At 43.0% G+C, this 17,685-nt stretch overlaps 2 protein-coding genes across 5 annotated transcripts in view; both read right to left on the bottom strand.

Annotated features, from left to right (window-relative positions):
- Positions 1-2,072: 2,072 nt before the first annotated feature.
- si:dkey-118k5.3 (NLR family CARD domain-containing protein 3) lies at positions 2,073-10,189 on the bottom strand. Its single transcript, XM_048264884.1, has 9 exons — positions 10,058-10,189; positions 9,130-9,185; positions 6,666-8,573; positions 5,210-5,635; positions 4,986-5,072; positions 4,799-4,882; positions 4,073-4,156; positions 3,559-3,642; positions 2,073-3,467 (listed from the first exon to the last, which is right to left on the bottom strand). The coding sequence occupies exons 3-9, from the start codon at positions 8,540-8,542 to the stop codon at positions 3,374-3,376; spliced, it is 2,736 nt and encodes a 911-aa protein (XP_048120841.1). The 5' UTR covers positions 8,543-8,573; positions 9,130-9,185; positions 10,058-10,189; the 3' UTR covers positions 2,073-3,373.
- A 1,340-nt stretch (positions 10,190-11,529) lies between these two features.
- Positions 11,530-17,685, bottom strand: part of myo1cb (myosin Ic, paralog b) — a 46,155-nt gene continuing 39,999 nt past the window's right edge. For all 4 annotated transcript variants that reach the window (XM_048265579.1, XM_048265581.1, XM_048265580.1 and 1 more), the window contains 10 exons: positions 17,379-17,463; positions 16,141-16,300; positions 15,951-16,034; positions 15,659-15,752; positions 15,479-15,534; positions 14,839-14,974; positions 14,135-14,205; positions 13,793-13,890; positions 13,508-13,607; positions 11,530-13,226 (listed from right to left, as the gene is read on the bottom strand). In XM_048265579.1, the coding sequence (XP_048121536.1) occupies positions 13,200-13,226; positions 13,508-13,607; positions 13,793-13,890; positions 14,135-14,205; positions 14,839-14,974; positions 15,479-15,534; positions 15,659-15,752; positions 15,951-16,034; positions 16,141-16,300; positions 17,379-17,463 (911 nt within the window). In that variant the 3' untranslated portion in view covers positions 11,530-13,199. The remainder of the gene's footprint in view (positions 13,227-13,507; positions 13,608-13,792; positions 13,891-14,134; positions 14,206-14,838; positions 14,975-15,478; positions 15,535-15,658; positions 15,753-15,950; positions 16,035-16,140; positions 16,301-17,378; positions 17,464-17,685) is intronic.

Genomic DNA, 17,685 nt, shown 5'->3' with positions numbered 1-17,685 from the left:
TTGGTAAAAAAAAGTTTGTTGACACCATTAACACAGCTGTGACAAGACTGGTACTCCAGGTGAACACAATGCAGGCGAACTGACTCACTTTCCGACTTTTACCTCGACGTTGCCCTCTAACGGCAAAATCTCATTCTAACAGTAAAATGCAGTTCTCATTGGTGTGGTGAAATACTGCAAGTAGGAGAGCCAGTTCCTAAAACAAATGGTTGTGCCAGACTTATCAGGCATCAAAAATTAAGGCAGGCCGTAAATATGAATTTGAATATAGATATAAAAATGACACTTACCCATATGTCATATTTTGGAACAAAGTATAACATATCCACACAGCAGCAGAATGTGAAGTGATTCTTATTGGGGGCCAAGCAGCGAAGCTGCGAGGACCTCATTGTGTTTCTACGTTTTCCTATTATTATTATTATATGCAATGGAAGTCAATGGCAGCCCATAGAACCATCTGGTAAAAAGTTGGGAAATTTGGCACACTAATTGGGGACGGTCCCATGATTCATGTCACCAAGTTTCATGTCGGCAACTCGAACCCTCTAGCGCCACCAACAGGCCAAAGTTGGAAGTGTGTTCACTCACGTAAAGTTTGACCCGTAGGTCCGATTTTCAAAAGTCAGGTATCGTTGGAATCCTTGGACCAAGCCGAGTTCAACGCACCCTATGACGTCATTTTCCGCCATGATGGATTTTCCGCCATTTTGGATTTCATCAAAAACACTTAAAATGTATCAGGGGTCACATACTTTCTCTGATTCCCACCAAATTTTACACAGATCATCTTCAGACCAAGCCTCACAAAAGTTATCACTTTTCGTCTTCGGAAGTATTACCGTTCGCCCGTAACAGCCAATCAAAATTTGCGGCAAAGCCGCCAAACAGGAAGTGAGCTCATATCTCAGCAACCCTTGCATTTATCAAAGCCAACATTGGTGCGTGGACTCAGGACCCAATCAGGGGGACGCTCATGAAATCTGGTGACCTTTGACCTCTAGGGGCGCTGTAATTAAGAATCATGCCTTTTGGCCTGTAGCAGCAGTTTTGCTTAGAATTAAAATGCACTAGTGGTGTCTGGTAGTACTGTTGAATGTCCTTAGGCCGACCCAAGCCAATTTGTGATGTCATCGTAATTGATTCGGCCGCCATATTGGATTTAATCAAAAACACATACAAGTTTTCGCAGGTCACAAATTTCAGCGGATCCTCACCAAAATTGGCAGAGACCATCTTCAGACCATGCCTTATCAGTGCATTGCTTTTTGGAACATTTGACAGTATCATTCGGCTGTAACATCCAATCGAAACTTGCTGCGAAGCCGCCAAACAGGAAGTGAGCTCATATCTCAGCAACCCTTGCATTTATCAAAGCCAAAATTGGTGCATGGACTCAGGACCCAATCAGGGGGACGCTTACGAAATTTGGTGACCTTTGACCTCTAGGGGGCTCTGTAATTGGCAAAAATGTATTTTGGCCTGTGGTTGCTGCATTATTCTGCAATGGAGGTCAATGGCAGCCCATAAAACAGTCTGGTTCATCCTGATGATGCACAAATCATTTGGTGACCTTTGACCTCTATGGGGGCATTGAAATCATAGCAAGCATGATCATATCTCAATCGATCTTTTATTTTTGATGTGAAACTGATACAGCGAGTTCCATTCAATTAATTCTAATGCGTGCGTGCAAGGGTGGGGCAGGGTGGGACGGGCAGGGGCGATTGCAGCAGTGAGTTGGCTGGTTGAGGGGGCGGCGACACTTAGCCCTGGTTCAGCCACACAAAATCAGTTATGTTTTGATGTGAAACTTGACCTTGTAACTCAGCCAATCTTGTTTTGCATGGAACTTGCTGTGACTTCTTAATTCTATATGCCTGATGCCACAGCATTGAGTTGCATGGCACATCTGGCCTGCTGAACTGCCTGCTTGGCCCCCACATTGCTGCTTGCAGCTATATTTTAATTAGTTATTTAATTGCATGAGAATGTCTTTGTCAAACGGAGGATCTTATCAATAAGCATTCAGTTCATTGCCATCCATCCATTTATTATAAATACTGGTTATCACATGACTACATTAAAACAGCCCCAAACATTTTTGATACAAATACTATTTTTGAGAATAATGCATTTTTGTATCCTTATTTTTTATTTAAAAACAATAATTTCTATGGCAAGTATGTACATGTACAAAATACTGCTAACTGCATATCCCTGAGGAGTACAGACACAATGGTAGACATTGCATCATTGCATATAATTTAAGGCAAATGTAGCGCACACACAGAACTGTTGGTGAGCTGCTGGTCATTGGCAAATTACTTAGAGTGGGTAGAGAAGTGCTGCACCAATGATACCAATGCTTTTATTAAACGATAACGTTTCGGCCTGGGTCCTTTCACGATCTGAAGAAGGCCCCAGGCCGAAACATTATCGTTTAATAAAAGCATCGATATGGAGCCAGATTGTGCGGCTCTTCTCTACCCTCTCGAAGACATTACATATAAGTCATAAAATACGTTATGATGATGATGCACAGATAACATTAAGTCTACTGACCTTATTATTCACAAGACCAAGGTTTACCTATCTTATCACAATGCAAGTAATTTGAACCTTAAGATAATTACAAAGTACAAAGATAAACACTTGGATGTTTGTGGACTTGACGGAGAGCACGTGTCAACTTTGAATAAAATAATCTTGACCTTTGGGACCACTGCCAGCAGACGTCAGCAAACAGCAGATGTATCATCTCACAGCACTTGGACATGACATTTGGAACAATGCCACATTGAGTTTACGGCAATCACAACCTTAAGACATTCAGAACTATATTCTTATCTACCCAGTGTTGAGGCCTGGTGATGGACAAAAATCCTCCAAAGTTCATCATTAGTCCACAATTCTTGTTTGCTACAGTGACCAACAGAGGGCAGTGCTGGGGTATTTAAAGTTTAAATACTCTAGATAGGATCTCTTTAGCGGAAGCAAATCCAGTAGACCGTCTAATAAAGTACACATAGACTGTTCACCTGAAATATGCCCGTAACAATGTGTATACATGGAATTGTAAAAATTACTTAAATAAAATATTTACAATGACAAAAGATAACAAAACTGATATAATACAGCAATATTCAAAATCTGGGGAGTACAACGTCTCTTTATGTTTTAATGAGGCACTTGTGTGCTAGTAACCCTTGAGATGAACATTAACCTTCATCAATACATAGTCATTTAATGTACTTATATATACGGTCTGAATGTAACTAGATCTTCATTCATTGAATCGCCCACCAAAGTATACAATGATATATGTATACCTATTCATTCCTCATCTTCAAAACATTTACATTCTTGCCGTTTAGACACACACTTTGATTTCAAGATTGGTTCTCGTCTTAGAGAATTCTATGAGCTTCTTGACACCATCCTTAGTGAACTTGTTGTCAAAGAGCCTGTAGTGAAATGAAAACCACCAAATTAAACAAATGGTAGCATTTAAAATGAATGATTACTTGTTGTATCGTCATGATGTGCAGCACTCACCATAAATACTGAAGAGTTGAGTTCTCTGTCAGGGCATCCATCAGAAGTTCAGCCCCTTTGTCTGTTATCTGGTTGTCACGAAGTCTAAAGATAAAAAAGTAAACAGAGCCTTATGAAAAAATCAGCCTCCCACACATACAGTATGCACAGCACTAAGGTATACACAGTACAATACAGGGTAGACTGTATAGACACCCCATAATGTCTCAGTATGGAGATTGGAGAAGGAGGAAATTGTTTGACAAAATTCACTTCTATATCTGCCATTCTGGACGAACTGGCTGAAGCACTACAACATCCTGACAGTCCAACCTCATCAACTGTGAAGCACTTTGGGTCAACTCTAATGTTTTTAAATGTGCTATACAAATAAAGCGACTTGACTTGACTTGACTGTAAGTTGAGGTCCATGTAGATAAAGATTCTTCATTAAATGTGTCGTGCACAACTGTAGGAGCAATTTGTGCTTCTGTCTACAACTTTATTAACAAAAGATATCTTGTCTTTCCCTTACCTTATATCTTTCAAAGCACAATTTGTCTTCAGTAAATCAGCAAGATGTCCTGCTCCTCCATCAGAAATGTCATTGATGGCCATTCTACAAAGACATCAGACATTACTTTTTAAAATGCTTCAGCAATTTTTGTTGTTGTTCTTTAAAGCAACATATTTAGATAATAAAGGTATTGTGTGAAGAAGAAAGGTATTGTGTGAAGAACATTTCTATAACATCTTATACACACACTATGACTCCAATAGCTCCAGGTTATTCACTGTGTAGTTTTGTTTGCTAGGTCAGATTACACTTACAATGTATAAGTATAAGTATATATACTCTTTTGATCCCGTGAGGGAAATTTGGTCTCTGCATTTATCCCAATCAGTGAATTAGTGAAACACACACAGCACACAGTGTACACACAGTGAGGTGAAGCACACACTAATCCCGGCGCAGTGAGCTGCCTGCATCAACAGCGGCGCTCGGGGAGCAGTGAGGGGTTACTTCAGCCGTGCCTACTGGTCAGGGTTCGAACCGGCAACCCTCCGGTTACAGGTCCGAAGTGCTAACCAGTAGGCCACGGCTGCCCCGAATGTATGAACAGCTATTGCAGAACAACTCTTCTACACAAAATATACTGGCAATGTCAGTAGCATTTCTACTGTAGTTTACATTAACATTGTTGCTGTTGATTTTTTCAAGGAAAGTCTGCTACCTGTTGGCTTTTGCTTGTGATTTTACCTGAGATCAACAACAGTCCGGTTGTCCTTCAGTGTGTCTGACAGGATCCGGACCCCTTCACAACCAAGTCCAGTCTTCACTACCCTGTAAACAAACACACAAGGAAATGCACATTGAGATCACGCCTCAGAGAGCACTGCAATGGGCCACTGTTCACTCAGCGTGGGTTTGGTTAAGAGCCACTCACCACAGCCTCTCGACACGGCAAGCTGGAGTCTTAAGCGCCTTGGAAAGCACAGCGGCTCCCTCAGGACCAAGGGGATTCTGTCCCAGGCTTTTAAAGGGGGTGAAAGGATAAAACAAACCGGAACGTGATTTTCAGGGAATTTCATTCTCTGTTTGTTCACACCAGTGGACAGCTTTGAAGAGTGCTGATTGTTGAGCCAGAGGAGCTTACAGGGCCAATCTCACCTGAGGGTGCGGAAGAGAGGAAGCACGGGCAAAAGTCTGCGTAGCCCCTCCGCGTCCAGACCCTGGGCGTCCAGCTTGAGCGTGTCCAGGTCGGGGCTAAGCTGAAGCAGGAAGGCCAGCTCGCTCCAGTCCTTCTTCTCCAGAGACGAGTGTTCTGACCGGGGCATCTGCGCCAGCACCTGCAGCCAGCTCTGCAGCCGCTGGGACAGGCCTGAGTCCTGAGCTTCGTACAGGCAGTGGCACACATTCACCTGTCGCTCTGGGCAGAGGCTGCAGCTCTGGAGCTGTGAGTGAAGGAGAGACAGGTAGAACGGAGGGGCAGTGGATGGAGTAGAGGGTGAAGAGGAGCAGAACAGAGATCCCGTCCTGGGGAAAAGGCCATCTAAGGTGAGGCGGGTTCGTGGAACCATGAGGCCAGAAACAAACCTGGAGGAGTGACAGGAGAGATTCATTGAGATGAATTTGTTAGCATTGGTGGCGCTTCAGAATGTTAAGAGGTTGTTCAGTAACTTAAGTGTTCCAAATTCAGTGCAGTTCCACATGGATTCATCTGAAAGTGTCCTTGTGCAACACACTTTATCTGAACAGAACTGGTGTCAGTAAGGTGTTCATTATAGTATTATGAATGCATTTAGCAGACTTACTTCCATGCAATGCCTACATGGAGTTAATTTAACATTCAGTGGGGGGAAAAAAATACACATTTCATAGAGAATTATAACTGATATTAATTATATCTTTATTACAACTTTGTATGACTTGTTATGGCTTATTATATCTTTATGTTTTATTCACGGTGCTAGGCAGCCTGGATTCTATGGACTTCGTTTTCACCTCAACGAAGGAACCAATCACAGAACGGAGGTGGGACAGCAAGACGATGACGACACACCGAAGAGGTTATGCGCTACAGTACGTACAGACACATTTGATAAGACATTTGTAGCGCCCCATAAACTGCTCTGAGCATTCGTAAACCACGTTTCAAATACGAGAAAATGAGCGTGTAGTTCCCAGACCCCATCTCAATGAGATGAGGTCTGACGTTAGCCAGGCTACTAGCAGATGCTTTTATTACAAAAATATACAAAAACAGGAATAACATTCAAGCTACAATGCAGAGGAGACCTTATTAATTAATACTACATCAATCAACACAGTAAAGTAGTTTAGATGACAGAAGTTAAAGGTACTAGTCAACGTGTACAGAAAGAGAAATTGGTAGAAGAAGAAGGGAGAGGAGGGAAGAAAGGGCAGTGCATGGTAAGTACGTATTAGATGTGTTAGGTTGTTAGAAGTGTAAGGAGATGAGGCAGCCTTGAAAAAGTTGGGTCTTCAAGAGCTTCTTGATAGAGAGGGACAAGATAGAGAGGGACAATATTAACTATACCTTTATACCATGACATTAAGTATATCTATATAATGTCTTTATTATGAATACTACTGTTAAATTTACCTGCAGAACAAGTCCATATGTCCCGACTGTTTCTGCTCGCTCCACAGAAGAGCCTTCTTGACGTGTCGTTTCAGAAGACCTTTGGCCCCGAGTAGCTTCTTGGACGTGGAGGTCATTAGCCTCTGGAGTGCTGGCGGAAGCTTGAACGTGTGAGGCTGCTGCCCAGCAAATGGGTCTGAGCCGGACAGCGATTCATACACAAAGTACGTGGCCGCCAGAAACTCCTGCACACTGGTGTGGATGAAGTAGAAGTTCTTCTCCAGCGTGAGTGAGGTGCTGTCCTCTTTCAGGATCTCCACCAGGAAGACCCCGCGCGAGACATCAGCGCGGTCCAAGGAGAGTCCAGCGCGGTCCAGGTCCGCGCAGTCGAAGAGAAACCGTCTCTCCACCAGCCCCTGGAAAGCCAGGACCCCGAGGCCTCTCAGCACTGGGCGGCTCTCCTGCAAGATGCGCGGAGCATCCTGAAGGAGGCGCCAGCGAGAATCCTCCTCCCTCCCTTCCCCATGGAACACCAGGATGGACTTCAGGAAACAGCAGTAGATGTCTGTGATGGTCAGTGTCTTCACTGAGGATGTTATTAACACAGCACTAGGATCAGTAGGGATGCATGGTGCAGAGGGTGTCACATCCTCGGACACACTTTTACTGTTGTCCGCTGCAGGGACAGGTTGGGTGAGACCAGGGCTTCCATTGTACAAGGCTGTGGACACAATCCAGCAGAAGGCAGGGACGTGACACATAAGCTGCAAGGGCTTATGGGTGGACACGTAATCCCACACCTGTGCTCCAGCCTGCACCGAGCTGCAGTTGTGTCTGAAGTACTCCTGCTGCTGAGCTGGTGTGAAGCCCAGAACACTGCAAAACACGTTCACCAGCTCCGGAGGGACCTTGGAGACAGCGTGGGGTCGGGAGGTGAGGAGGATGGAGATACCTGGGAGAAGGTTGCCTTTGAGTAGGTTCACCACCATGGCGCCCACGGGCATTGCCCGCTCCGGGTCTGAACACTTGGGGGTGCGTTTGAAGTCCAGCGGAAAGCAGAATTCGTCGAGTCCGTCGAGGATGAGAAGCACGCGCTCAAGCTTGTCGCCCATGATCTCAGTCAAGACGGGCTTCAGGTGACTGTAATGCATGGACAGCAGACCTTGCAGACTGTCTGGCTCCGTGAGAAGGTTCAGCTCCCGGAAGGACAGAGACAGGATGATCTTTTTGCTGTCCTTCTGTGAGGACCACTCGTGGACGAGTCGCCGGACCACCGTGGTCTTGCCACTACCCGCCACGCCTGACAGCAGGGTCAGGCCATCCCCCGGGACTGCCAGCAGACTCTGGTACATCTCCCTGAACACACAGATCTCCCCTTGCCCTTTACTCTCCTGTGCATGACCCCTGAAAGACTCTCCGACCATGGCCGCCTCATGCTGGTGCTGCAGGTGCACCTCATAGCCTGGCCTCTTGGACAGCGTGATGTCAGTGTAGGGCTTAGCCTGCCTGCTGTCTGGAGCTTTAGCTTTGATGTTACCCGAGTGTTTGGGGCCGTGCTCCTTGCCCAGTACTTCTCTGTGTCTTTGAAGGTGCTCCTGTAAGTTCGGCTGGATGGAGATGTTAGGGTTCTTGGTTCCCGAGGCGGTCTGAACCCTTGGCATGACTTTAAAGAAAGCACAGCAGGCATCCTCTCCTCGACTGTACAGCACATCCAGCAAGTTCCGCATGCGATCGCGATCTCCTAAACACCCTCCCCCTCTTACCAGGCTCACATCCTCCTCAGTGATAGCACCAGCTTGGGAAAGGAGGTCCAGAAGAGATGTCACATGTTTGCTCCAAGCATCAACAAGCTCCACGCGGCTCTCCCGTACCTGTTCACTGAATGGCCCCACAGCCATTTGCAGTGCAGTGATGCAATGCAAATGTCACCTGTGAAGGCAGAGGGGATACTAACGTTCAGACTTAGAATGTCACATGATATTGGCAAAAACAAATATCTTCATTCGAACATGTCGTCGAAGCAGAAGCACAAAGGCATGCAAATTTAGTTAAATAAGTGGGTAAATAAAAGATGTTCCATGGATAATGTCAGCATTTCTTGGCAACATCCACAAATTTGAGCAGCTATGATGTCTATGGCATCCTGTCATAAGGTGATATTTGCTGCAGGCTATCTATCCTGGATGATCTAAGCACTCAGTGCAGAACAACTCCGATTACCTGAGTCCATCTGAGTCTGACAGGTCTCTCAAGTCAAGACTAAAGGACCGATGAATACAGGCATATTGATTAACTTAGTTTGGCCAAAGGATTGCTCAAAAAGACAGTGAAGGTTGTCAGTGCTATGCTTAAATCAGAAACTGCAAACTGGTTAACCATTTTTCACAACTCTACTGTTAACAGTGCTGTAACAACTGCATGAAAAGGAAAAATATTGATTTACAAAAAAAGTATGTGTTTTGTCGATAATAATAGGATGTCTTACCAAATCCTCCAAACTAGACACATTTCCAGGTTAGATGCAGAACCCTTTGCCCTCACCTGTTGATGCAAATTAGAATATAAAGTGTATTTTTTGTTGTAAATGGCAGACCTCACCTTACACCTAAAGTCACTTGAGTGCCAATAAAACGCTCATGAAGGCGTTTTGGGGAATTCCCAGTTGCCAATTCACAACCTGTGTAACACAACTGTATAGCTTATGTTCAACATTGTAAATGTTCCTCTGTGTGAAGAAAGTGGCATATTTGTGCATGATTAGGGTATCAATCAATCAATCAATCAATCAATCAATCAATCAATAAATAAATAAATAAATAAATAAATGGCTGATGACAGCAACACGTGCAGCATCTGGTAGGCTGTCCTACGTGTAAGGAAACGTTAATGTGCAGATCTTTTTCATTAGTTTTTTATATTTACTAAACCTGTCCTGCACGGATGTGCACATTGACTTTCTTCATAGGCTACAATCTAATCTTGTTAGTTTGTATTTCAATGGCTATAGCCAACAGTTCTGCTCAGAAGACTTCTCAAAGCGTGCAAGTTGAACACTGGGAATTCCCCGAGTCTTCACTGTAAATGTTTCTAGAAGTTTTGAGTCAATTTACATGGAGCAGGCTATTATACACTATTATGTAAAAAAAAATGTACAAATTAAATTTTTTACAAATTACAAACGATATATTGCCTGTATTCTGTACAAATCACCTACAAATCAGGAATGTTGTGTTTGTGGATAGCACAACGCGTGTGAATCAAGGAATATTGTAGATCGTGGTGCATTAGGTTTTAATGAGATAAATATAGGCCTACCCCCATAGCAACCTGGGGAATATGTAACAGTGATGAACAAATAAGCAACATAAACAGCATTTAACGTCATCATGCCAAATTGATAGTATGTAGCCTACCTGAACAAATGACGGAATACCTAACCTATTTGGAGAGGTCACATATGCAAATGATCCAGGCGTTTTATCACAACGAAGGTAAAAAAGACGAGTATTTTCATTTAGGCTATGATTTGATATGTCTTCCAACTTGATAGCGAAGATTATGAAAAGGGTGTTTGTCTTCACTCAAAAGTAGGCGCATCTGACGCAATTCTGGAACTCCTCCAGTCACGCTCACTGGGCAATTCCAGTATTAGCAATAGGCAATAGGCTGCTAGCTTCTATACAGCTTTCATATTGTAGAAGCCTACAAATACTCGCATATTATTCCCTCAATAATAGAGGTCAAACGTAACAGGGGTAATCCAGTAGGCTCCTTCCGTAAACTCGTAGTAGAGTTTGAGAAACTAAGTTGTGAACCCATACAACACAACATGTCACTATTACTACTTTCAGTTTCGGATTTCTAACTAACTTTGCAACATTCCATACGATGTAGACATAGACACTACAAGGATGTAGCCTAGCCTGCTATTGAGGTGTAGACACTCACATAAACGTCTTTCATACAATCTGGCATCTAATTTGACAGTAGGCCTAGGCCATTTCTCAAGTAGCCTACCTTGCAATATGCCTATCTTCCATTCTTTCCAGTAAGTGTGGAGTTATTTTTGCACTAGTGTTGGTTGTGGGAGTATTTTTGCTGACAGTGCAATATATTCAAACACAATAGTTGAAATGCCTATTAGTGCTTTATTTTTAACTTACAGTTGATATTTGTCAGTTTATACTTAAAGAGTATTTTGCCCATTCATTCAATGTATACATAATAGATTAATGTGATTTTCTATTAGGACCATAACATTTTATTTGAAAGGATTGACAAGTTTAATTATGCAATTTCAGAACATTAGGTCAATGATGCCAAGCAACTGTCTGAGGAAAATAAACTGCTGAAAGACAAAAAGTTGGTCTTTAACCAGTAGAAATACATTAAATATTTAGCTGTAGCGGAAGGCACAATAGTGTCATTCTAAAAGAGATAAAAGATTTTTAAAAAAGCATAAGACCCCTTTGCATTCTCACTTGCCTCTCACCACAGCTTTGCAAGCTTGCAGAAGGGCAGAACAAAACAAAAATCCTTACATCTTTCCTGGCTAATGTCAGGGCAGTGGCGTGTTATTAGAAGTTGTTACCCTGGTGGATCATTACCAAAAGTAGACTTGGAACAGGGCTTGTCAATGAGAGGTTGTACTCTCCCAGGCAGTATAACTTAGGCACACAAAACTGTTTGGATCAGTTTTCCAGTTGTTTAAAGGGGGAATGGTCTAAGTCTATGCAGTTCTACCAAGTCTACGGAATTGTGGGTGAATACATTTTCAGAAAGTCCATTACCTTTGCATACATAATGTGGTGCAAATTTTGTTTTGAGTTTCAAAACCCTTTAAATAAATCTTATATTACACAAAGAGTAGAAAATAATTACAAAATGTGAATTATAATGATTTTTTTATGCTTTAAGAAATCAGTTGCGTCTTTTTTTTTATACAAAGTATTCAAATGACAAAAAAATATATAGTGTTTTTGGTCTTGTTGTTTTACTCTACAATTAACTTTACATTTGATCCAAAGCATGCCACCACATTACAGTCATCCTTCACATTTCTCCTCACTGGAGAATAATTGGTTCAAAGAAGCTTAATAAAAATCTAAATAGTTATGAATTATGCAGTACAAAGCAAGGCAAAACAAAACAACACAAAGAAACTATTAGGTCACTCATGTCTTTCAAGTGCTTGGCCTGAACAAAACGGGTATCAATCAAAACAGTCAAGACCATAACGCTGTGTTTTGTCTAATGTGGGAAGATTTGTTTAGTAGCATTTCATATCTACATATACAAAATCAATCTTACAGGAATACACAATCTGAACAATATATTTTTTGTGAATACCTTTCTGTCTTTCTTGTGTAAAACATTTGGACTATAGTGTTGAGACAAAGACTCAGATGCTGCCTCTTACAGAAATAACAGATACTACCAAGATGCCTGCAACTGGAACACTTGAAGTTATATTTATCCAGTGTATTGGAGGGACTATCTATCCTTAAGTGTAGTTGCATGTTTGAGTCTGGCTGTGTTTTTACAGTATGAAATATAGAACAATGCTACTCATGTTACATTTCAGACTCAACATTGTCATACATGGAATATAAGTAAGGTAGTGTCTGCATTAGATAAAGGCACTGGTTTAGGATGACAAATTAGACAGAAGCAAAACAACAGTTACCCCATTTCCTACCCATCTCCCCCTCTCTGTAAGTCTCTTTTGCCTGGGCGTTACCACTCAATGTATGTGTCTAAGACCTTTGTAGGCCTAGAGTGAATCCAAAAGTGACCAACCAGAGAGCTGAAATGGAGTGGGCTTCCCTACAGTTCCTGATACTTCTCCATTTTGTGCCCTGCACACTCTCACAACTCACAAAATTTGAGCAATTTCCCTTCACTTACTTTGTACTTATTTGGCAATGTAAAAGAAAGACAAAACGGCATGTGTACCTCAGACTTATCCTCCCATCTCTACCCAAACATAACGAGAGATCATTTCAACATCCAAACTAACGACAAGGCCCATTATGACGGACATGGCTTTGTAATGCATACTGCTTTGAGTGGCACTGAGAGCAGTCGCATACAGGGTCAGAAGCTGAGTATATGACAGATAATAATGGATGAACCTGAACAGAGAGCAGTGATACAAACTAACAGTTAACCCTGATTATCTCAATGACTTATAGCTGAGGTTATCTCTAGCACTTTTTCAATGGATTCCACTCCCCAACGAAAAAGCAACAGATAAAGAGAGGACCGGGGAAAATGCAGTAAATATTGTTATTCCTTGGCTTCAAATGTACAATTATAATATTCAAAACAACAGTATTAATCCCCCAAATATATATATATATATATATATATAAACATAAATATCGATTAGTTCGCTTGAAGATTCACAATTGGAAGCAGAATCGTTTGCCGTCATTGGAGCCGGTGTGTGATTGATGTGGCAGACGAGGCAGTCCGCAGTCATGATTGGCAGACAGAAGAGTGGATCTGGACAGGCAGTCCAGTGCGGAATCAGGAAGTGCTTAGTAACTGTCATCATCTTGAGTTCAGGCGAGGAGCAGTCTGCAAAACAGTTTTAAAAAATGTGATTTCTCTTCCTCATATCACACTCAGAAGTGGTTATTATTTGAAGTGTCCTGAAAAGCTGTTTCCACACACTGGCTCTGAATGTACAGTATGTCCTACCAATTCATAATTCTTACATCCAATACTAAACAAACCATTTGAAGTCTCAACGTGTGGTGTTGATTGCCTGATCGCTTTACACCGATTGATGAGTGTAGCTATTTGTACAGTATATTTTGCTTTCAGTAGGACTGACAGCCCCCACACACCCAACTTACCACAGATAAGTGTCCATTCTTGGCCTTGGCAATGAGCAGGTCTGAGCCAGCAGTGAAGTCTATGATCCCTTCTTTTCCTGGACCCCCTGTGAATGTTATACTGCAGAGAGAGAGAGAGAGAGAGAGAGAGAGAGAGAGAGAGAGAGAGAGAGAGAGAGAGAGAGTGACTTACTCCCTCAAACACAGCTCTGAATCACTGGACACTTGAACATGCACATGAAACAGTTCATTGTGTTGAAAGTTTTGCAGAGAAAGGTCCCTTGGTGGACTGAGCTCAACACTCACCTCCCCGGGTTGATGTTGATGCTGTTGATTTTGTCGGCACAGATTGCCAGTTTTGTCAGAGTCTCAATGACGTGTTCACTCTGGAGAACCACATCCCCCTGCACATGAGAAGAAAAGCAGAGATCACTCACCTTAGAACTATGAAGACTAAAAGTGCAGTGACATGCATTTCATAGCAAACCTAACTGCATCACTAGATTTCAAAACCATTGCTGCAGCTTATATGTGTAACAAAGGCCAAAATAAACTTCAAAACTAGATGGGAACAAAAGGGCTATGTCATCGGTTCTGTGTTGTGATAGTTTCCTTCAGCCTTCAGGTGAGCAGGAGGTTTGGTCTCACCTTCTGCTTGTTATCCTCACATGGCACATGCAGAACAAAGACGCCATCGCTGAGGGAACTCACTGAGATTCCTGAGGACACAAATGGAGCGTAGCATTAGTTAAGGCAGGCCACGGAGTCACGCCCAGCAACTTGGCTAACTGCTCAGCTGATTACTCCCTCTTACAGTATATTGGTGGACATCATTCAGGGCGCCCTTTTTAAGCTGCTGTAGCCTGCCTACTCATGCCTCTTTCTTTGCAAGGCTTTTTGCAACCCACCTCCACCCCATCTCCTCCTCATACATCTGACTTATCAATGTCTAGTTGTTGTTGTCTAGTTGTTGTCAGGTCAGGTCTGTTCTGTACCCTATGGGGGTTATATCTTGCTGCTCCCTCTGCCTTAGGCTTTCTATGTTTGCACATGAAAGGGCAGGGGGCTCCCAGAACAGAGCCATACCGACAAATTAAACATTATGCGATACAAATAGTAATTAACTACCTGGACATAGTGGTCCTGACTGAAACACAGCAAGTATATAGTAGCATCACGGCCACTCCTGACGTTACAGCTCTTCAAGGCAACCCACACGGAAACATAATCATACACTATCACACAGTCATTTTTTAGCATTAGCTAAATGCTAAATGCTTTCAGTATGCACCCACACGTAGTGTCTTGTTGATAGGCTCTAACAGAGATTAAGGTTTGGGAGAAGTTGTTACCTTTCAGAGAGTTGTAGTCGACGCGTTGCTTCAGTTTGGCTTCCTCCACAATGACGACACAGTTTGCTGTGAGGAGCAGCTGCCGGGAGCGCGCTTTGTATCCTTTCCTGTCATACTTGGTCACTGGAATTGCATACTGTTTGTATACACAAAACAGCTTACTGTTAATTTCACACACACACACACACACACACACACACACACACAAAAAAAAAGAACAAACCATTCCCACAACACATACACACCCACACACAGGCACACACACAGACACACACACACAGACACAAACAAACACACACACCACACACACACAAACCGACACACAGGCATACACAGACACACACACACACACACACACACAAACACACAGGCATATACAGGCACACACACAGACACACACACACACAAACACACACACAGGCATACACAGACACACAGGCATACACAGACACACACACACACACACACACACAAACGCACAGGCATATACAGGCACACACACAGACACACACACACACAAACACACACAAGCACACACACAAACACACACACACCACTAAATACTTACATATGTGTTAAGAACCTAACATGCACTCCCAAATGTATTTTGATAAGGAGAAAAGCTTGCTCTTGAGCTCACCTTCATCTTCTCACTTCCAAGAGCCTGGAGCACCTTGGGGTTGATGTCCTCTCCATCTAGGCAGGAACAAACACCACTGTGTAAGAACATCGTTTCAGGACACTTCAGAGCCATTAAGACAGCATGTAGAAGGTTCAGTGTGGAACCATTAAGGGGGACGTGGACAGCAGAACTACTCACTGAGCCTGGTGCCCACAAAGAGTTTGGGGACACTCTGAGGGTAGTTGTCTTTCTTGTCCTTGAAGATTTCGCTTGCTACCATTTTCTGCTCCATCTGTAGATTGAAGACACGAATAGAGGAGAGAGAGAGAGAGAGAGAGAGAGAGAGAGAGAGAGAGAGAGAGAGAGAGAGAGAGAGAGAGAGAGAGAGAGAGAGAGAGAGAGAGAGAGAGAGAGAGAGCAGTGAGCAGCTGGAGGACAAAATGGGAGAGGATCTACTGTGTATATTTCTTTTCTTTTCTTTTGAACTCACTTGGTGTTTCCATTCTGGGCTGATGCTCTTGCAGTACTTCCACACCATGTTCTGCATGCACATTTTGCGCAGATGCTCTGATGCCTGTCACAAACAGAACAACAAGAGAGTTGACCAAAGCTTGGTCACACCATTGTCAGTGCTTGTGTTTGTGTTTCAAGGGATTGTGGGTTATGTAGTCACATGGTACCTCAGCCAGGGCAGGTGGGGGAGTGGGCCAGCTTTTGTCCAGCACGGTCTTGGGCAGGCTCCTGTGGAGTTTCATTAGGAAAGAGTAGCGCACATAATCCAGGAAGTACTCATTCTCTGGGCATCTAGGCTGGTGTCTGTAGATGAAGCCCTTGATGAACCTGTGGAAAGGGGATGGGCATTTTTAAGAGTTGGCTTTAGTCAAACCCCCGAGTCGACACATGGCCAGTTCATAGGCAAAATGGTTAGTGTATATTCTATACCATTTCTATTTATTTTTAAGGATTGAAGCTAGGAATTGCCCCTCATAATCGGATTACAAAACAGTGCGTAGCCGTACATTGCTGCAGTTTCCAGCTAAATCAAAAGCAACATTAAGCCCTTGGTGAAAGACTGGATAGTTTGATGAGTAATATACCTTTGGTTCAACAGAAAAGCCTTTGACGGTCAACAGAGAAAACAAATGCTTCAAAATAACAGAACCTTCCACCACGTCACAGCTACATGTCACCACTGCCCATTCTGCTGCACAAAATATGACGGGTTTGAAGACTTGCCCTAGACATAATCTTCACTTCCTTTTTAATCTGAATCCTCTTTTCTTCTCATAATGTGTTGGGCCACGTTAATGGAAGTTCCCATCTCAACACTGCATCAAATGTGAAGGCCTGAACTAGTATCCACTTTAGATACATGCAACCTTATACATTACCATGATTAATTTCTACTAGTAAATTCACCGTATTGTGGGACATGACTTCTCTGTCAACTTTGCCAGGTATCACAAGTGGACACTTGGACACTTGTAAAACTTTCTGACACTTTCTGAAACCATCAGTCAGACAGTCATACACGCCAGAAATCATGGGAATATGCAGAACGAAAATAAGAGGGAAAATAAGGAACCTGTTCAATTCTTCCAAATATATGCAAGGCCATTTCAATGATACTCTTGGTATTGCAGCAGCTGAGCAACCTATTAGCCTTTAAACTGCTCCTTTTCAGTTACTTTGAATCAAATTAAAAAGGGAAAGTCTGCCATTCTGAGATAAACCAGGGACAACTCTTGAAAACCCATGACATGTCCAGTTTGGTGGTCAATACCATTAAAATAGCTATTGTTTTTATCTATAAAAAGGTGGAACAGTTCTGGTTTCCATGCATTTTGACAGGCCACTATGGAGGTCTGGTCACCCTAGCCAAAGTCAACGTATTGCTACTGAAAGTAAGAGCACCCACTTGCGGATAGTGTCGGCCGCCTGCCTCCTGCGCTGGGCTTTCTTGCAGGCCAGGATTCCTCTCCACCACGCCTGGATCACAATGGCTGTGGAGTCACATGTCACACGGGGTCAAGCAGACTGGCATTACAGGAACACATCTCACAGAAACAGCACTTCAAGCTCACGCAGAATTCACCAAGCGTTGGATTGTTCACCCACTAATAGGGAACGTGAGCTGGGGTTAGACCGTCGTGAGACAGGTTAGTTTTACCCTACTGATGATGTGTTGTTGCAATGGTAATCCTGCTCAGTACGAGAGGAACCGC

Source organism: Alosa alosa, chromosome 15 (genome assembly GCF_017589495.1).
Source record: "Alosa alosa isolate M-15738 ecotype Scorff River chromosome 15, AALO_Geno_1.1, whole genome shotgun sequence".
Lineage (NCBI taxonomy): Eukaryota > Metazoa > Chordata > Actinopteri > Clupeiformes > Clupeidae > Alosa > Alosa alosa.
The sequence above is the reverse complement of the archived record's forward strand: the minus strand, read 5'-3'. Positions and strand labels throughout refer to the sequence as shown.